Below are 15,941 nucleotides of genomic sequence, written 5' to 3'. Positions count from 1 at the left end.
GGCCGGACAGAGGCGAGGTCCACGAGGTCGGTTCCTGGTCACGACAGCCATGGCCGGATGACGCTGATCTGGGCACCAGTATCAACGAGTAACCACCAGCCACTGACTGAGTCTCACAGGTAGAGGAGGCGCTGTCCTTGGCCAGCTGCTGCAGTTATTAACAGCGGCCAGCCTGGTCGTTTCCCTGGAATAAGCAGGGCTGACGACACTTCCGAATCTTGGCTCCCCAGCACTGGTGGTAGCAGAGGTCTGGAATGAATGCTGTGTCTTTGGTTATGCTCTTGGGGGCCCCTGCAGGGCTGGGGTCTCTACCACAACACTAGGGTGGGCTTAGCATGGTTGTGCCTGTATCTCATGACCTGCTGGACCACTGAGCCCTCCGGGAATCATGCGAGCCATAGGTTTTGGGTCTTCTGGGTGACCTTCCTCAGGTCAGTGAAGCTCTCCTGAACCAGCAGCGGGTGGATGTCCCCGGGCATATGTTCGAGGAAGATGCACTTGAAGAGTGGGAAGTTGGTGTGCTCACCCATGAGCGCGAGCATCTCATCCATCAGCTCCATTGGGACCCTGTCCCCCAGGGTGTCAAGGTGCAGCATCCGAGTGGCACGCTGGTGTCTGGATAGTCCAAGCGACCCAGGAAACACTCACTTGATGGTCTCATATTTGTCCTCAGCGGGTGGGTGCCAAACAAGGTGCAGCACGCATCTGGCAGTGGCCTGGACCAGGGCAGCGACCACATGGTAGAATTTAGTCATTTCGGATGAAATCTGGCGGAGGTGAAACTGAGCCTCCACGTGGCCGAACCAGGTCTCCGGCTCCTGAACCCATAATTCAGGCAGTTTTACAGCTATAGCGCTGATCCCAGGCTCGCTCATGATGAGTTCACCGATTGGTGAACCAGTCGGGGTCACCAATTGTAGTGGCACCTACACTGCTCCTGCAATAACACACACAACCAGATGGGTTGAGCTCAGTGAGCAGACTAGTTTATTGCAGGCTGCTGGGCTGCACTTATACTCCCAGCCTGGACCTGGCTGAGAACCTCGCTGGGGGCGCTGACATCACCTGGGTGTCACATGGGTCCCCAAGCACAGGCTTCTGAGCCCGGTGCCAGGGTCGAAAGGGAAACCCCCAACGGCACCATTTTGGCCAGCTGCCCCGCCGCGTGTTACAAGTGGGGCCAGTTCGCCTGCCTAATGGCATCCCGCCACAATATTATGAATATGAGTAACATTTCAAAGTATATTGAAATGCATATATTTCAAATACGGAGACCACTTACAAACAAAAAAAGAATAATTATCATGTAAATTATAAAGAATTTTTTCCATGACAATACATACTTTTAATTCATTGTCCCAACGTGATATATTAATCTCAGTATCATCTTTCCAAGTACTAGCAACACAACTTCTTCAGCAGCGTGGATTCGATGCTGTCGGCCTCTGCCATCTCGAGTACTTCGATGTTGGTGATGAAGTCGCTCCAATTAATGTTGAGGATGGAGCGGAGACAACGCTGGTGGAAGCGTTCTAGGAGCCGTAGGTGATGCCGGTAGAGGACCCATGATTCGGAGCCGAACAGGAGTGTGGGTATGACAACGGCTCTGTATACGCAAATCTTTGTGAGGTTTTACAGTTGGTTGTTTTTCCAGACTCTTTTGTGTAGTCTTCCAAACGCGCTATTTGCCTTGGCGAGTCTGTTGTCTATCTCGTTGTCAATTCTTGCATCCGATGAAATGGTGCAGCCAAGATAGGTAAACTGGTTGACCATTTTGAGTTTTGTGTGCCCGATGGAGATGTGGGGAGGCTGGTAGTCATGGTGGGGAGCTGGCTGATGGAGGACCTCAGTTTTCTTCAGACTGACTTCCAGGCCAAACATTTTGGCAGTTTCCGCAAAACAGGACTTCAAGCGCTGAAGAGCTGGCTCTGAATGGGCAACTAAAGCGGCATCATCTGCAAAGAGTAGTTCACGGACAAGTTGCTCTTGTGTCTTGGTGTGAGCTTGCAGGCGCCTCAGATTGAAGAGACTGCCATCCGTGCAGTACCGGATGTAAACAGCATCTTCATTGTTGAGGTCTTTCATGGTTTGTTTCAGCATCATGCTGAAGAAGATTGAAAAGAGGGTTGGTGCGAGAACGCAGCCTTCCAGCAACACATTTACGTGCTACTGATAACACCAAACGTACAAAAGCAATTTGAATATTGTCCAATCCCATTCCCCTTAACGAATACAAATTTCCCAACAAAAAAAATTGTTGTATCTAATGGTAATAAAAAATTATATAATTTTTCCAAAACTACTTTAATTCCTTGCCAAAATGATTGAACTTTAACACAAGTCCAAACGGCATGTACAAAAGTTCCAATACATGAGCCACATCTAAAACTAAACCCATATTTTTGTTTTTAGCTTTTATGGGGTGAAATATAATTGAATTAAAAAATTATAATTAACCATTCCATATCGCACATTAGTCAATTTAATTACATTGTCCTGACACATATTCGCCCAATCATCTTCAGGAAAAATAAATACTAAATCACTCTCCCAATAAAGTTTAGATTTCTCCCAAACTAACTTATCCATACTATCTTGTAACAAATTATACATAACTGAAACATAACCCTTTTTCAGTACAAAGGAAATCAAAGATTCAAATCTCGACAAAATAGGTAAAATCATCTCTCTATCATAATTATCTTTTATCAAAGCTCTGTTGATAATACACAAACAAAGAATTTACAGATATATCAAATCTTTCTCTCAATTGATTAAAAGAAAGAATGTGGCCCTCTACAAAACAATCTTGTATTGTCTTTATACCTTTAGAATCCCAAATCATTAAATGATTATTAAACATTCAAAAAATGAATAAGCTGATTATTATACAATGGAGTTAAAATTGATCATTTATCTTTCGACCCTAACACCCTGTTTTTTTTTAAATCCAAATCTTTAACAAATGTTTCAATATCGGCATATTATATTGCTGTAACAAAATCAAATTTCAATTAAATATAAATTCATGTATCTCAACCCTAGAAATACATGCCATCTCCACTTTAGCCCAGCTCGGAGACTGGTCTAAATCCATCAATCTACTAACAAACTTCAACTGGGCTGCTTCATAATAGTTTTGAAAATGTGGTAATTGTAGTCCGCCCAATGCATACTTCTATGTAAGTCTACGCAATGTCACTCGAGCTAATTTCCCTTTCCATAAAAACTCTCGCACTGCTTTATTCAAATCTTGAAAAAAAGCCCTTAGAAAGTATACAAGGTATTTACTGAAATAAATACTGAATTTGAGGAAAAATATACATTTTAATACAATTAACCTGACCAATCAAAGTTAATGGAAGATCTTTCCACTTAATCAAATTTGCTTTAATCTGTTTTAATAGATATACATAGTTTAATTCATATAATGATTGGTAATTAGTATCCATGAACACACCTAAATATTTAATTTTACTTGTCCACCTTAATTTTGTAATAGTTTTAAATTCAGAATAATCTCCCACTCCAACTGGTAAAATTTCACTTTTATCCCAATTAACTTTAGATCCTGATGATTCTCCAAATTTCAACAAACACTCTCACAATTGTTTCAACGACCATTCTGGTTCTGTCAAGTATACCAACACATCGTCAGCATATAAATTTCATATTCAATCCTTGGTAAAGCATGTGTTTGGTAGAGATATGATTTTACCTGAAATGACTAAATTTGAGACTTTTCTTATGAAGGTACCAGAGAAGGGTTATATTTCAGTTATGTATCAAATATTACAGGATGGCATGGATAAAAAGGGTTGGGATGAATCTAAAGGTAAATGGGAAGTGGAGATTGGTTTTATTTTTTCCGAGGATGATTGGTCAGATATTTGTTATGATAGTGTAACTAGCTGATAAATGCTCTTATGCAATGATTAATTATAATCTTTTACATCAATTATACTTTAACAAATGAAAAGCTAAAAAAAATATGGTTTTCATGAATCAGATTTGTGTTTTAGATGTGGTAACACTGTTGGAACTTTTTTTCACGCGGTTTGGTCATGTATATATATTTATTTATTTATTTATTCATATATATTTATATTTATTTATTTTTATGTGTGTGTATGTGTGTGTATATATAAATAAATAAATAAATACACACACACACACACACACACACACACACACATATATACAATCTTTTTGGAAGAAAGTACAATTGTTTCTGGAATACCTGTATAAGATTAAAATACCTTTAGATCCGACAGCATTTTTATTGGTTAGTTTGCAACCTCTGAAAGGTCTGGGATTAGATAAATTTCAACATGCTTTTGTATATTTAGCATTATCTGTAGCAAAAAAATGTTTTGCTCGTACATGGAAAGATACAAATATGATTGATATTAATAGATGGCATAATGAGATTAAATATTGTTTAATAATGGAACAAATCACATATGTTTTGCATGATAATTATAGTTTTTTTATTAATAAGTGGCTGTTATATTCCAAATATTTACATTTTGATTTACATTGATAAGATCTTAATATGTATGCTTAATTTTTCTTTATTTTTTTTCTCTCTTTATGGCTCTCCTTAGGAGAGTTTTTTTTTCTTTCTTTTTTCTTTTATATATATAAAATATGTCGTCATGTTTAGTTTATTGTTATATATGTTACTTATTATCTGTATTTTGAATGAATAAATAAAGCAAATAAATTTCATTCTTAACCCTCATCCCTCTAATTTCTTCATTTTGTCTAATAGCCTGAGCTAATGGTTCAATAACCAATACAAATAAGCTGGTGACAATGGGCAGCCCTGTCAAGTTGAACGAGTCAATTTAAATGGTGAAGAAATCTGTCCATTTGTCACCACCCTAGCAATCAGGTTCGTATATAAAGCCTTAACCCAACCAATAAAAAAAGGGCCGAATATAAATTTCTCTAACACTTTGAATAAAAAAATCCAACTCAACCCTATCAAAAGCTTTTTCTGCATCTAATGCAACCACCATAGGATGGTTAGGTTGCTTTCGATATGCGTTGACCACAGTAATTAATTGAAATATATTATCTGATGCATTTCTATTCTTAATAAAACCTGTTTGATTAATATGTACCAATTTGGGTAAATATTTAGCAAGTCTATTAGTTAATACTTTCACTATAATTTTATAATCTACATTTAATAAAGAAACAGGTCTATATGAAGACTTTTTGGAATGACAATTATTAAAGTACTTGAACATGATATTGATAACTTCTGATCTTCAGTAACTTGATTCAACACTTCTCCAAATACATTTAAAAAACTCATCATAAAAAAGTTTATAAAATTCCATAGGGAATCCATCGTCCCCTGGGAACTTTCTGTTTGGCATTTCCTGAATAGCTTCCTTAATTTCAAAATCTGTAAATGGAGATTCCAATTCCTGAACATCATTTCCATCTAATACCGGTAACTTTAATTTAGATAAGTAAGAGTCAATAGAACCATTATCCTATTTCCCCTCAGAAGTATATAAAAATGAATAAAACTGGTCATTAATTTCCTGAGGTTTGTAAGTAACTTTTGAATTCTTCTTAACAGCATTAATAGTCCAAGATGTCTGTTCAGCTTTCAATTGCCAAGCAAGTACCTTATGAGCTCTTACCCAAACTCATAATAACATTGTTTAGATTGATTAAGCACTCAAACTGATAAGTTTGTAAAGTATTATAACGTAATTTCAACCTCGCTAATTCAACTTTTTAAAAATCTTCTGCTGTACCTTTCTGAAAATCATCCTCAAACTCAGCAATCTTATTTTCTAACTCTAAACTTTCTGCCATATTTTGTTTCTTAACTTTCGTAGAATAACTAATAATCTGCCCCCTCAAATAAGCTTTTAAAGCATCCCATATTACAAAATGACTATCCACACAATTAATATTCTTGGTCAAAAATAAAGAAATATGCTCTTTAACAAAAATAACAAACTCTGTTTTTTTCAATAACATTGCATTAAACCTCCATCTAAATGACGGACATACTACCTCCGAAATTTCACAAGAAAATAGTAATAATGAATAATCTGATATAACTCTACTTTTATATTCAGCTCATAATACTCTACCTTGTAAATGTGCTGATACCAAAAATTAATCAATTCTAGAAAACGAATCATGTCGTGAAGAATAAAAAGAGAATCTTTCTCTGTAGGATTAGCTTTTCTCCAAATATCCACCAAATTTAAATCTTTCATTAATGCATTAATTTGTGTTGTCATCCTTGATTTCCCTATACTTTTTGGATTTCTGTCCAATAAACGATCCAGAACACAATTAAAATCACCACCAACTAAGACATTTTCATTAGTTTGAGTTAACTGTGAAAAAGCTTCTGAAATAAACAGCTCATCATCTATATTAAGGGCATAAAGATTCAGCAAAAATTTTACAGTTCACTCTTAATACTCTGCCAACATATCCCTCTGAAGATTCCAATTCAAATGGTAATGTTTTTTATGAATCAAAATCACTACTCCTCTTGCCTTAGAATTAAAAGAATAAAAAACATGACCAACCCAATCTCTTTTCAATTTCAAATGTTCTTTTTCAGTCAATGTGTTTCTTGTAAAAAAGCAATATCAATTTTCATTTTTTTTATATAAGCCAATATTCTCTTTCTCTTAATTGGATTATTTAATCCCTGAACTTTAAAAGTTGCAAAATTCAATTTAGACATCCTTTTTAGCTAATAATATATTTATACACTATAAAATAATGCTCCCCTCTATAATTCTTCAAAATAAATCCTCAAAACAAAAAACAAAAAAAAACACTGAAAGGTAGTAATACCCTAAAAATCTTGGTGTGGTAAACTCATTAGTGACAGATGACTGTCAAAGTTTTCAGTGTCATCCACTCCTCCCCACGAGCCAGATAAAGATTTATTATTTAATTAAACACAATAAAATATAGTCCATATATTCAGCCCAATGATTCCATGCCCAACAACTGCTCCGGATCTTCAACATCAAGAAAACTTTGTGTCAACTCTTCTTTCTTTCCATTGTTTCTGTACTTTCCATCCTTTCCATACCCATGTCCATTTCCATTTCCATTTACCCTCCTCTTAGGAGACAATGGAGGAGAACGCCCATTTCTTCACAGTTCCGGCAAAGAATTAACAAAAACCAAAGCCTCATGATCATTCTCAAAGAATTGAGATTGAAAATTTCCATAAAAACCTTCAAAATTGCAGGATAATGAAAAGCAAACATATAGCCTTTTCGCCACAAAACATCTTTGGCCGTATTAAATTCTCATAATCTTCTAATAACAACCTTTTGGCTCAAATCAGCATAAAAATACACTCTGTTATTTTGAACCATTAATGGAGACTGATTCTGCCGTGCTTTCCGTGCCACCATACGTAGAATCATTTCTCTATCTTGATATTTTAAACAACGAACCAAGACTGCTCTCGGTGTTTGTCCTGGAAGTAGTTTTCTTCTCAGAGCTCTATGAGCCCGATCCAATTCCAAGCCTTCAGGAAAAAAAACTCTTTACCCAACACCTCTGGGATCCAATGCTTAAAAATTTTTATAGGATCGGGACCTTCAATGTCCTCTGTAAGACCAATTATTTTCACATTATTCCTTCGGCTTTGATTTTCCAACAAATCAATCTTCTTCAATAAATCTCTTTTTTTGAATCCCCCAATCTACAAAAGAACCTTCCACTTTTTCCACTATTACATTCCACCTGGTTTTAACACTCAGAAAAGGCTGTTTCAATTTTCTTAAAATTATCTTGCACAGTATCAACTGATTTTATACATCTATTAATATCACTCTTAACTACAATCATTTCCTGTTTCAGTTGACATTTCATCACACAGGGTATTCATTTTTATTTTCATCTCCATAAATCCTTGATTCACCTGAGTTGATATTTATTTTGACATATTGTGCATTTGACAAGCAATCCCTTCCAAAACAGTAAACACTGAATCCATTGCAGATTCCACTTCCACTTTTTGAGGTCTACCTTCTTTAACTACAGGCTCCTCCTCCTGGACAAATTCCAATAAGGTAAGTTCCTTTTCTTCCTCAGTCATCGTAGATCCTTCAGCTGAACAGCTGCAAGTCTGGACACCCGACGCCGGCATCCCGACCTCATCAGGACGTCGGCATTTGGGCTCCCCCTCAGCCCATACTTTGTCCAGCAATTCTTCGGGATGCCCCACGCAAAGCAGGCAAAGCTGCAGGGATGTCCTCCGATGCTACACTGCACGCCCCCGGGCCTCCCAGCAAGCTCACGGGTCCCCTTGTCGGCCGTGCCATCCACACGCACTGCTTTACATGAATGCGGGTCAGCAACGGCCGAACTCACCAAGGTGCCGGCACCATCTTGCGGAGGCAGGATTGGCGCCGAGGTCAAACTCAAACGGGCTGGAGTCCTCTGAGCCTTGGAGACACCCATCGACGATTCCGTGGATTCAGCTATGCAGGTAGGCCTCAATTCTTCTGCATTTTTGTATGGTAATTTTTTCTGAAGTTGAGGTTTAAATTTTTTCACATTTGATGTCATCATAAATCACTGTTATTTAAACAGCTGTAAATATTTTTAACCACTTTTATGCTTTTTTAAAACCGGGTATTTAGTAATCCAGCTGGGGAAAGGTGGAATACATGTCTTTCTTCTACACCATCTTGCTATGCCCCCAGCTGCCATAAGGTTGGTGCTGCCACAAGCTCACCCCAGATCCCACAAGGCCCGAATGTATTTGTCAATGGGCCCAGGAGTTATCTGGGATAGATTATGTTCTTTGGGGCCAAGTACTGCTTTTGGAGGAGCCCATAGTGGCTGAGTAAGTCTCAGTCTCTGATCATCTGGAAAACACAGTGGCCCACTGTGTTGCCTCTTAAAGGCGTTCGGGCAGGGCAGCCACTGATCAAATTTTATGTATGCCTCTGGATCCTTGGGGTCAGTGTCCAGCTTCTCTGCTTGAATAGCCTCATCCATAGCACGTAGATATACTGATTAAATTGTAGCACTATCAATTAGACCCAACAGATCAGAAGTTTGGATAAATAGGCTTTAATCAGTATAAACTTACAGGCATATCTTGCATGGTGTTGGCCCGATTCCAAGGCAGTACTAAGGGAGGGGATTGGTGATACTGCTTTTATTAGGAATCCTGAAGAGGGAGGATTACAGTATCAGGGGCGGGCCAACCAGTACAATGTATCCATGACAGTGTTCCACCACAGTATCGTCAACAAATTTGTAGATGGTGTTATTGTCGTACCTAACCACAGTCATAGACGTTTAGCGTATAGAGCAATGGGTTAAGAATGCAAGATTTCATAGGTGGAAATGGGTGGGAGAGTAGAGGGAAAATAGCTGGCAGTGAGGGAAAAAAGCTGGCAGTGATAGGTCTCTGAATGGAGAGGGAAAGGGTGGGGAGCTGGAGGAAGAAGACAGAGGAATGGGAAAGAAAAAGACAGGAAAGGGGGAAAATGGAGAGCAGAGGTTAATGTTAATGCCGACTGGTTGGAGAGTACCCAGACAGAATATTAGGTGTGTGCCTTCAATTTGTGGGTGGCCTCAGTTCAGAAGTGCATGAGCAGGGAGTGGGGCATGGAATTGAAATGGTTGGCTACTGCGAGGTCCATGCTATTGCAGTGGATTTCAAAGGAGAACCATTATTTATTCCCCAATGTACCTCTTTATAGATAAAGTGGACCTAAACCATAGACTACTTCTCCAACTGAAATAATTTCTCTTGATCATTTCGCAATGAGATGAAAATTTAAACTAGTAACCATTATTATTTCAAGGAATTCAAGCCTTATAATTTCACCCCTGCTTGAGTGGTAAATTTATGTCCTTCCAATAAATTGTTGTATTAAATAAGACTTTTATATAACTACACAGAATAAAAAGAGAAACTTTGTGACAGAGAATTCATCTCATTGTTTTCTCCAAGGACTTCATCTGCATCTCCTGCTGCCTGGGAAAGACTGCCAACATTCTGAAAGACCCATCACACCCCGGATACTCTCTCTTCTGCCTATCGGCTTAAGAGCGTGAAAGAGTACACCAATACGCTTAGACATTTAATTTCCTGCAGCCATCAAGATCCTGAATACACCCTGTAACAGTACTTTTATGCTGCCCTTGTTTGGTGCCAATTGACCTTCCTTTCCATTCCAGACCTTTACTCTATAAATTGTACTTTTTACATAGCTGAATGAATGCCAACAGTTGTTGGTCTGTTTGCAAAATAACCTTTCTCACTACATGGGGGATTTTGTAAGAAATAAACTTACTTACCCAGAAAGAACTGGCCAGCCTAATCCCACTTCACAAAATTATAGCTCTGCAGATCACAGTTGAGATCCAAGTATTATTAAATATGATGAGAGTCCTGTCTCCAGCCAGTGATGTCCCTGCTATCTTTTGGGTAGAAAACATTTTCCTCATTTCCCCTCTGATCCTTCTAATTAACTTAAATCTATGTCCGTTTTTTTTTAAACTCTGACCTCTTTAAGTCCAATCCACATTCCATTAGTTTTGTGAGGTTTTTTCCTGTACCTGTCCCTGACATTTTAATGATTTGTTTATATGGGCTGTCATGGTATAAATTCTGTGATCTCATGAGAAATTTGCATTTCTCCAATTTGAGCATTCCCATGTCCTCTGCACTATGATTGATAGTGGTGTCTTCAAGTTTTTAGGCCACAAAACTCACAATTCTCACTCTAAAAATGGCTGATGCCAGACAGTAGAAGTCAGTGTGAGGACAGAGTTACAACATCAAAAAAATTAAACTAATATTTGGCAGGATATTTCACTCCTGGAGCATAAATTCCAGAGTTCCTAAGGAAAATAACTGCAAAGGCAAAATGGTGTTTCCAGGTTCAAAGGAATGCAACTGAATTTTTTTTTAAAACTGCAGATGCTGGAAATATAAAAGCAGAAAATTATGTAAGTTCTCTGGTTACTCTATTCATTGCCTTGGAAAAGCAATCATACTAAAAAAAAAACACCATCTCACCCTGGACGCACTCTTTTCTACCTGTTCCTGCCATACAGAAGATGAAAGTGTTTAAAAACCCAGACCACCTGATTCAAGGACTATTTCTTCCGCACTGTTATCAGACTATTGTTTTATTAGCAAAATGATCCTGCCCTTGCACTGTTTTAACTGACTTTTTCTCTGTTGCGATATGTTGTAAAATCTTTCTTTCTTTGGCTTGGCTTCGCGGACGAAGATTTATGGAGGGGGTAAAAAGTCCACGTCAGCTGCAGGCTCGTTTGTGGCTGACAAGTCCGATGCGGGACAGGCAGACACGGTTGCAGCGGTTGCAGGGGAAAATTGGTTGGTTGGGGTTGGGTGTTGGGTTTTTCCTCCTTTGCCTTTTGTCAGTGAGGTGGGCTCTGCGGTCTTCTTCAAAGGAGGTTGCTGCCCGCCAAACTGTGAGGCGCCAAGATGCACGGTTTGAGGCGTTATCAGCCCACTGGCGGTGGTCAATGTGGCAGGCACCAAGAGATTTCTTTAGGCAGTCCTTGTACCTTTTCTTTGGTGCACCTCTGTCACGGTGGCCAGTGGAGAGCTCGCCATATAACACGATCTTGGGAAGGCGATGGTTCTCCATTCTGGAGATGTGACCCATCCAGCGCAGCTGGATCTTCAGCAGCGTGGACTCGATGCTGTCGACCTCTGCCATCTCGAGTACTTCGACGTTAGTGATGAAAGCGCTCCAATGGATGTTGAGGATGGAGCGGAGACAACGCTGGTGGAAGCGTTCTAGGAGCCGTAGGTGGTGCCGGTAGAGGACCCATGATTCGGAGCCGAACAGGAGTGTGGGTATGACAACGGCTCTGTATACGCTTATCTTTGTGAGGTTTTTCAGTTGGTTGTTTTTCCAGACTATTTTGTGTAGTCTTCCAAAGGCGCTATTTGCCTTGGCGAGTCTGTTGTCTATCTCATTGTCGATCCTTGCATCTGATGAAATGGTGCAGCCGAGATAGGTAAACTGGTTGACCGTTTTGAGTTTTGTGTGCCCGATGGAGATGTGGGGGGGCTGGTAGTCATGGTGGGGAGCTGGCTGATGGAGGACCTCAGTTTTCTTCAGGCTGACTTCCAGGCCAAACATTTTGGCAGTTTCCGCAAAGTATCATTATTTTCAGTGATCCCCTGGAGCTTTGCTCGATTGCCACTGGAGAGTTGGGGAGAAGTTTTCCAAAGTTTTTTTCCGAAAATTGGCCACAGGTTTTCTTTTTGGTTTTTCGCCTCCCCAGGAGTATCACACTACCACCTTAAGTAGGCAGACAGTGGTGGTGCAGTGGTGATAGAGAGACTGAGACTGAGGGAGTGGGATAGAGAGTGAGAGTGGAGTAAAGATAAAGGGAGTGAGATAGAGAGAGTGTGTGAGTGTGAGCCTAGCGCAGGGGAATGCTCCTCTTGTAGGATGTGGATTGTTAGGGAAGTCAGCCATTTCCTTGATGACTACAAATGCAAGCAGTGCATCCAGCTGATGCTCCTGACCAGCCAGGTTGAGGCTTTGAAGCAGGCAGTGGATAAACAGTGGAGCATTCGGGAGGCAGAAGGTGTGATAAATATGAGTTATAGGGTCACTATTACACTTAGGAGACAGGAAGAGGGTAGTTGGGTTACACTTAGGAAGGGGAGAAGAAGCAGGCAGGCAGAGCAGGGCACCCCCTGAAAAACAAGTACTTGTATACCATTTTGGATACTGTTGAGGGGATGACCTACCGGATACAGGCCAAGGCAATCAGGTCTCTGGCATGGGGTCTGGTGCTGTGGCTAAGAAGGGAAGGGGGAAAAAGAGGAAAGCTGTAATGATAAAGGATTCCATAAATTAGGAAGACAGATAAGAGATTTTGTGGAGGAGATCATTGAATCTCTGGTACCAGAGTATGGGATATCTCAGATCGAGTTCACAACTTTCTTAAGTGGGAGGGTGATCAGCCAGATGATGTGGTCCATGTAGGGACAAATGATATAAGTAGGAAGTCTTGTAAGAAGGATTCAGGGAGTTGGGCGCAAGGTTGAAGAAGAGGACCTCCAGGGTAGAGGTCTAAGGATTACTTCCCATGCCAAAAGCTAGATGTAGTGATAGAGTGTAACCACCAGGAAGAGTTGGAGACAGAGTGTGTAGCATCTGGGGAATGCCGTTGTATCTTGGGTAGATTCAAGATGGATGGGTCGACATGAGGTCTGGCATGTGTATGTTCTGTCCTTCAAGCTGTTTGGTTAGTTAATAAATCCAGTTCTTTAAAAAGAACCCACATTTCTTTATTGTAATAAAAGAAACCACTGTATTGTTTGTATTGTCTAAGCTGGCCCAGCCCCTGACCCTGCAAAGGCAGTTACGCTCAAACTCCTCCCTCAGTACCTGCCTTGGAACCAGGCCAGCAACATGTGAGATGTGTTGATGTCTTAAGGTGATTAAAAGCCTATTAATCACAACTCACTGTCTAATGTGGTTGATCAACAGAGCTACAATTTAATCACCTTAAGTTTGGGCCATGGACAAGGCAATACGGGTGGATAAACTGACCTTAAAGATCCGGAGGCCTCAGTCAAATTTGATCAATGGTTGCACTGTCTCAATGCATTCATGAGAAGCATCGATGTGCAGAGAGAGGAAGACAAACGAGATCTACTCTTTACTCAGGTCAGCCACTGAGTGTTCCAGATGATAAGAGACTGCACTACTTACTCAGACGCAATAGAGTTCCTGCAGAAAAAGTATCGGACCCCGATAAACGTCATCTATGCCAGATTCCTCCTGGGCAGACATAGGCAAGTGCCTGGTGAGGCAGTCGATAAGTACAAGCAGGTCCTGTGAGAGCTTGGGCAAGCCTGCGACTGCAGAGAAGTCTCTGCTGCAGCCCATCTAGAGGGCCTAATACACGATACATGTGTGGCTGGATTCAAGTCTGATCACATCATTCAGAAACTCCTGGAAAAGGGCGATCGAAGCCTGCAAGAAGTCGTCGACCTGACTAAAGCACTTGAGACAGCACGGCTGAATGCAGAGGTCATCTCCTCAGGGAACGCGGCTGCCATGTGGAGAGCTCGAGTGCCGCCATCTTGGGATGCGGGGTCCCAACTCACCGCCGAGCACCCAAAGTGCTACTTCTGCAGACATGCGAAGGATCCACGAAATGCTACATGCTCCACATGTGGGAAGAAGGGACACTACAGGAAGGAATGTAGGTCCCAACCCCCTTCCAGCAGCAATGAGTGCAGCCAGTAGCTGCTGCCATCTTGGACCATGCCACTTCCAGCTTCACCTCCAGTGTCACTTCCAGTCACGGGAAATGAGTCGGCAGGACCATGGGGGCGGCAAAATAGGATGGGGACAGAGCCTTCATCAAAGCAGGTCAAACAGTTTCTGGCAGAGAGGATCACAGAACCCACACCAATCCCTGGAGATTGTTAAGAGTGGAGAGAAACACTGCATGGGCATTGACTACAGCCAGACCATAAACCATTTCACTCAGCTGGATGGCTACCACTCCCCCACATCGCTGTCATGGTAAATTGGATCATCTAGTTGGGGTCTTCTCAACCATTAACCTCTAGTCAACCTACTACCAACTCACGATCCATCTGGAGGATAGCCCATACACTGCCTTTGAGGCAGACTGCTGCCTCTACCAGTTCCTCTGATGGGGTCTCTGACTTCCAGAGCGAGATGGACCGAATAGTGAATGACTATGGACTCAAGGCCACATTTCCTTACCTGGACAATGTGACCATCTCTGGCCATGACCAGCAGGATCATGACATTAACCTGCAGAAATTTCTCCAGATGGCCAAAAGCCTCAACCTAACTTATAACCAAAAGAAGTGCATATTCAGTACTTCATGGCTAGCCATTCTGGGTTGTGTGGTGAAGAATGGCACCATTGGGCCCAACCCTGACTCATGCACACCCTGTTGGAACTCCCATTGCCCCATACCTTCAAGGCCCTAAAAAAGTGCTTGGGCTTCTTTTCGTTTTTCGGCCAGTGGGTCCCAAATTGCACAGACAAAGCCTGCCTTCAGTGAAATCTACCACCTTTCCCCTGTTGGTGGAAGGCCAAGCTGCATTCACCACCAAGGCAGTGATGTATGCTGTGGATGGATCCATCCTCTTCCAAGTGGAGGGTGAAGCATCTGACTTTGACCTGGCTGCTACGCTCAACCAGGCAGGCAGGCCAATAGCTTTCTTTTGTCGAACCCTCCAGGGTCCTAAACTTTGGCACTCAGCCATGAAAAAGGAAGCCCAGGCCATATTTAAATCTTTGCGCTACTGGAGGTACTACCTGGCCAGAAAACCGTTTACCCTGCTGACTGTCCCAACAAGCAGTCACCTTTATGTTTAATAACAAAGTGGGGAAAAATTTAAGAACAAGATCCTAAGGTGGAGAATTAAGCTGTCCACCTACAACTACAAGATCTTGTACTGGCCCAGAAAGCTCAATGAGCCTCCCAATGCCCTGTCCCAAGGGACATATGCCAATGTGCAATTGGACCATCTCCAAGTTCTCCACAACAACCTCTGCCATCCTGCAGTCACCAGGCTCTACCATTTTATTAGAGCCTATAACCTCTCCTACTTGGTTGAGGATATCAGGGAGCTGACAAGAAACTGTCAGTCTGTGCCAAGTGTAAATCCAAGTGTAAATCCCAATTCCATCAGCCAGACCTCATCAAAGCCACCCAACCCTTCAAGCAGCTGAGTATGGATTTCAAGTGCCCCCTTCTGTCCACTGAGGTGCTCTATACTACCAGGTCCCTCCTCTGTACCACTACTAATGCGACACCGCATGAACGGCTCTTTTCCTTCCCCAGGAAGTCGCCGTCGGGAACCACATTGCTGTCCTAGCTGATGACCCTTGGGCCTGCACTGCTCTGGAGG

At 41.4% G+C, this 15,941-nt stretch overlaps 2 protein-coding genes across 8 annotated transcripts in view; one reads left to right on the top strand and one right to left on the bottom strand.

Moving 5' to 3' along the window:
- The window catches only part of fbxo8 (F-box protein 8), a 166,461-nt gene that overhangs the window by 128,538 nt on the left and 21,982 nt on the right, over positions 1 to 15,941 (bottom strand). The gene's annotated exons all lie outside the window — the stretch shown is intronic.
- On the top strand, positions 1,077 to 10,993 carry LOC138754024 (uncharacterized). The gene is made up of 4 exons (XM_069917755.1): positions 1,077 to 1,227; positions 3,569 to 3,700; positions 8,110 to 8,506; positions 9,989 to 10,993. Exons 1-4 carry the CDS (start codon positions 1,077 to 1,079, stop codon positions 10,035 to 10,037), a joined length of 729 nt encoding a protein of 242 aa, XP_069773856.1. The 3' UTR covers positions 10,038 to 10,993.

The sequence above is a fragment of the Narcine bancroftii genome, chromosome 1 (assembly GCF_036971445.1).
Source record: "Narcine bancroftii isolate sNarBan1 chromosome 1, sNarBan1.hap1, whole genome shotgun sequence".
Classification (NCBI taxonomy): domain Eukaryota; kingdom Metazoa; phylum Chordata; class Chondrichthyes; order Torpediniformes; family Narcinidae; genus Narcine; species Narcine bancroftii.
Note: the sequence above shows the minus strand (reverse complement) of the source record. Positions and strands in the feature narration are given on the sequence as shown.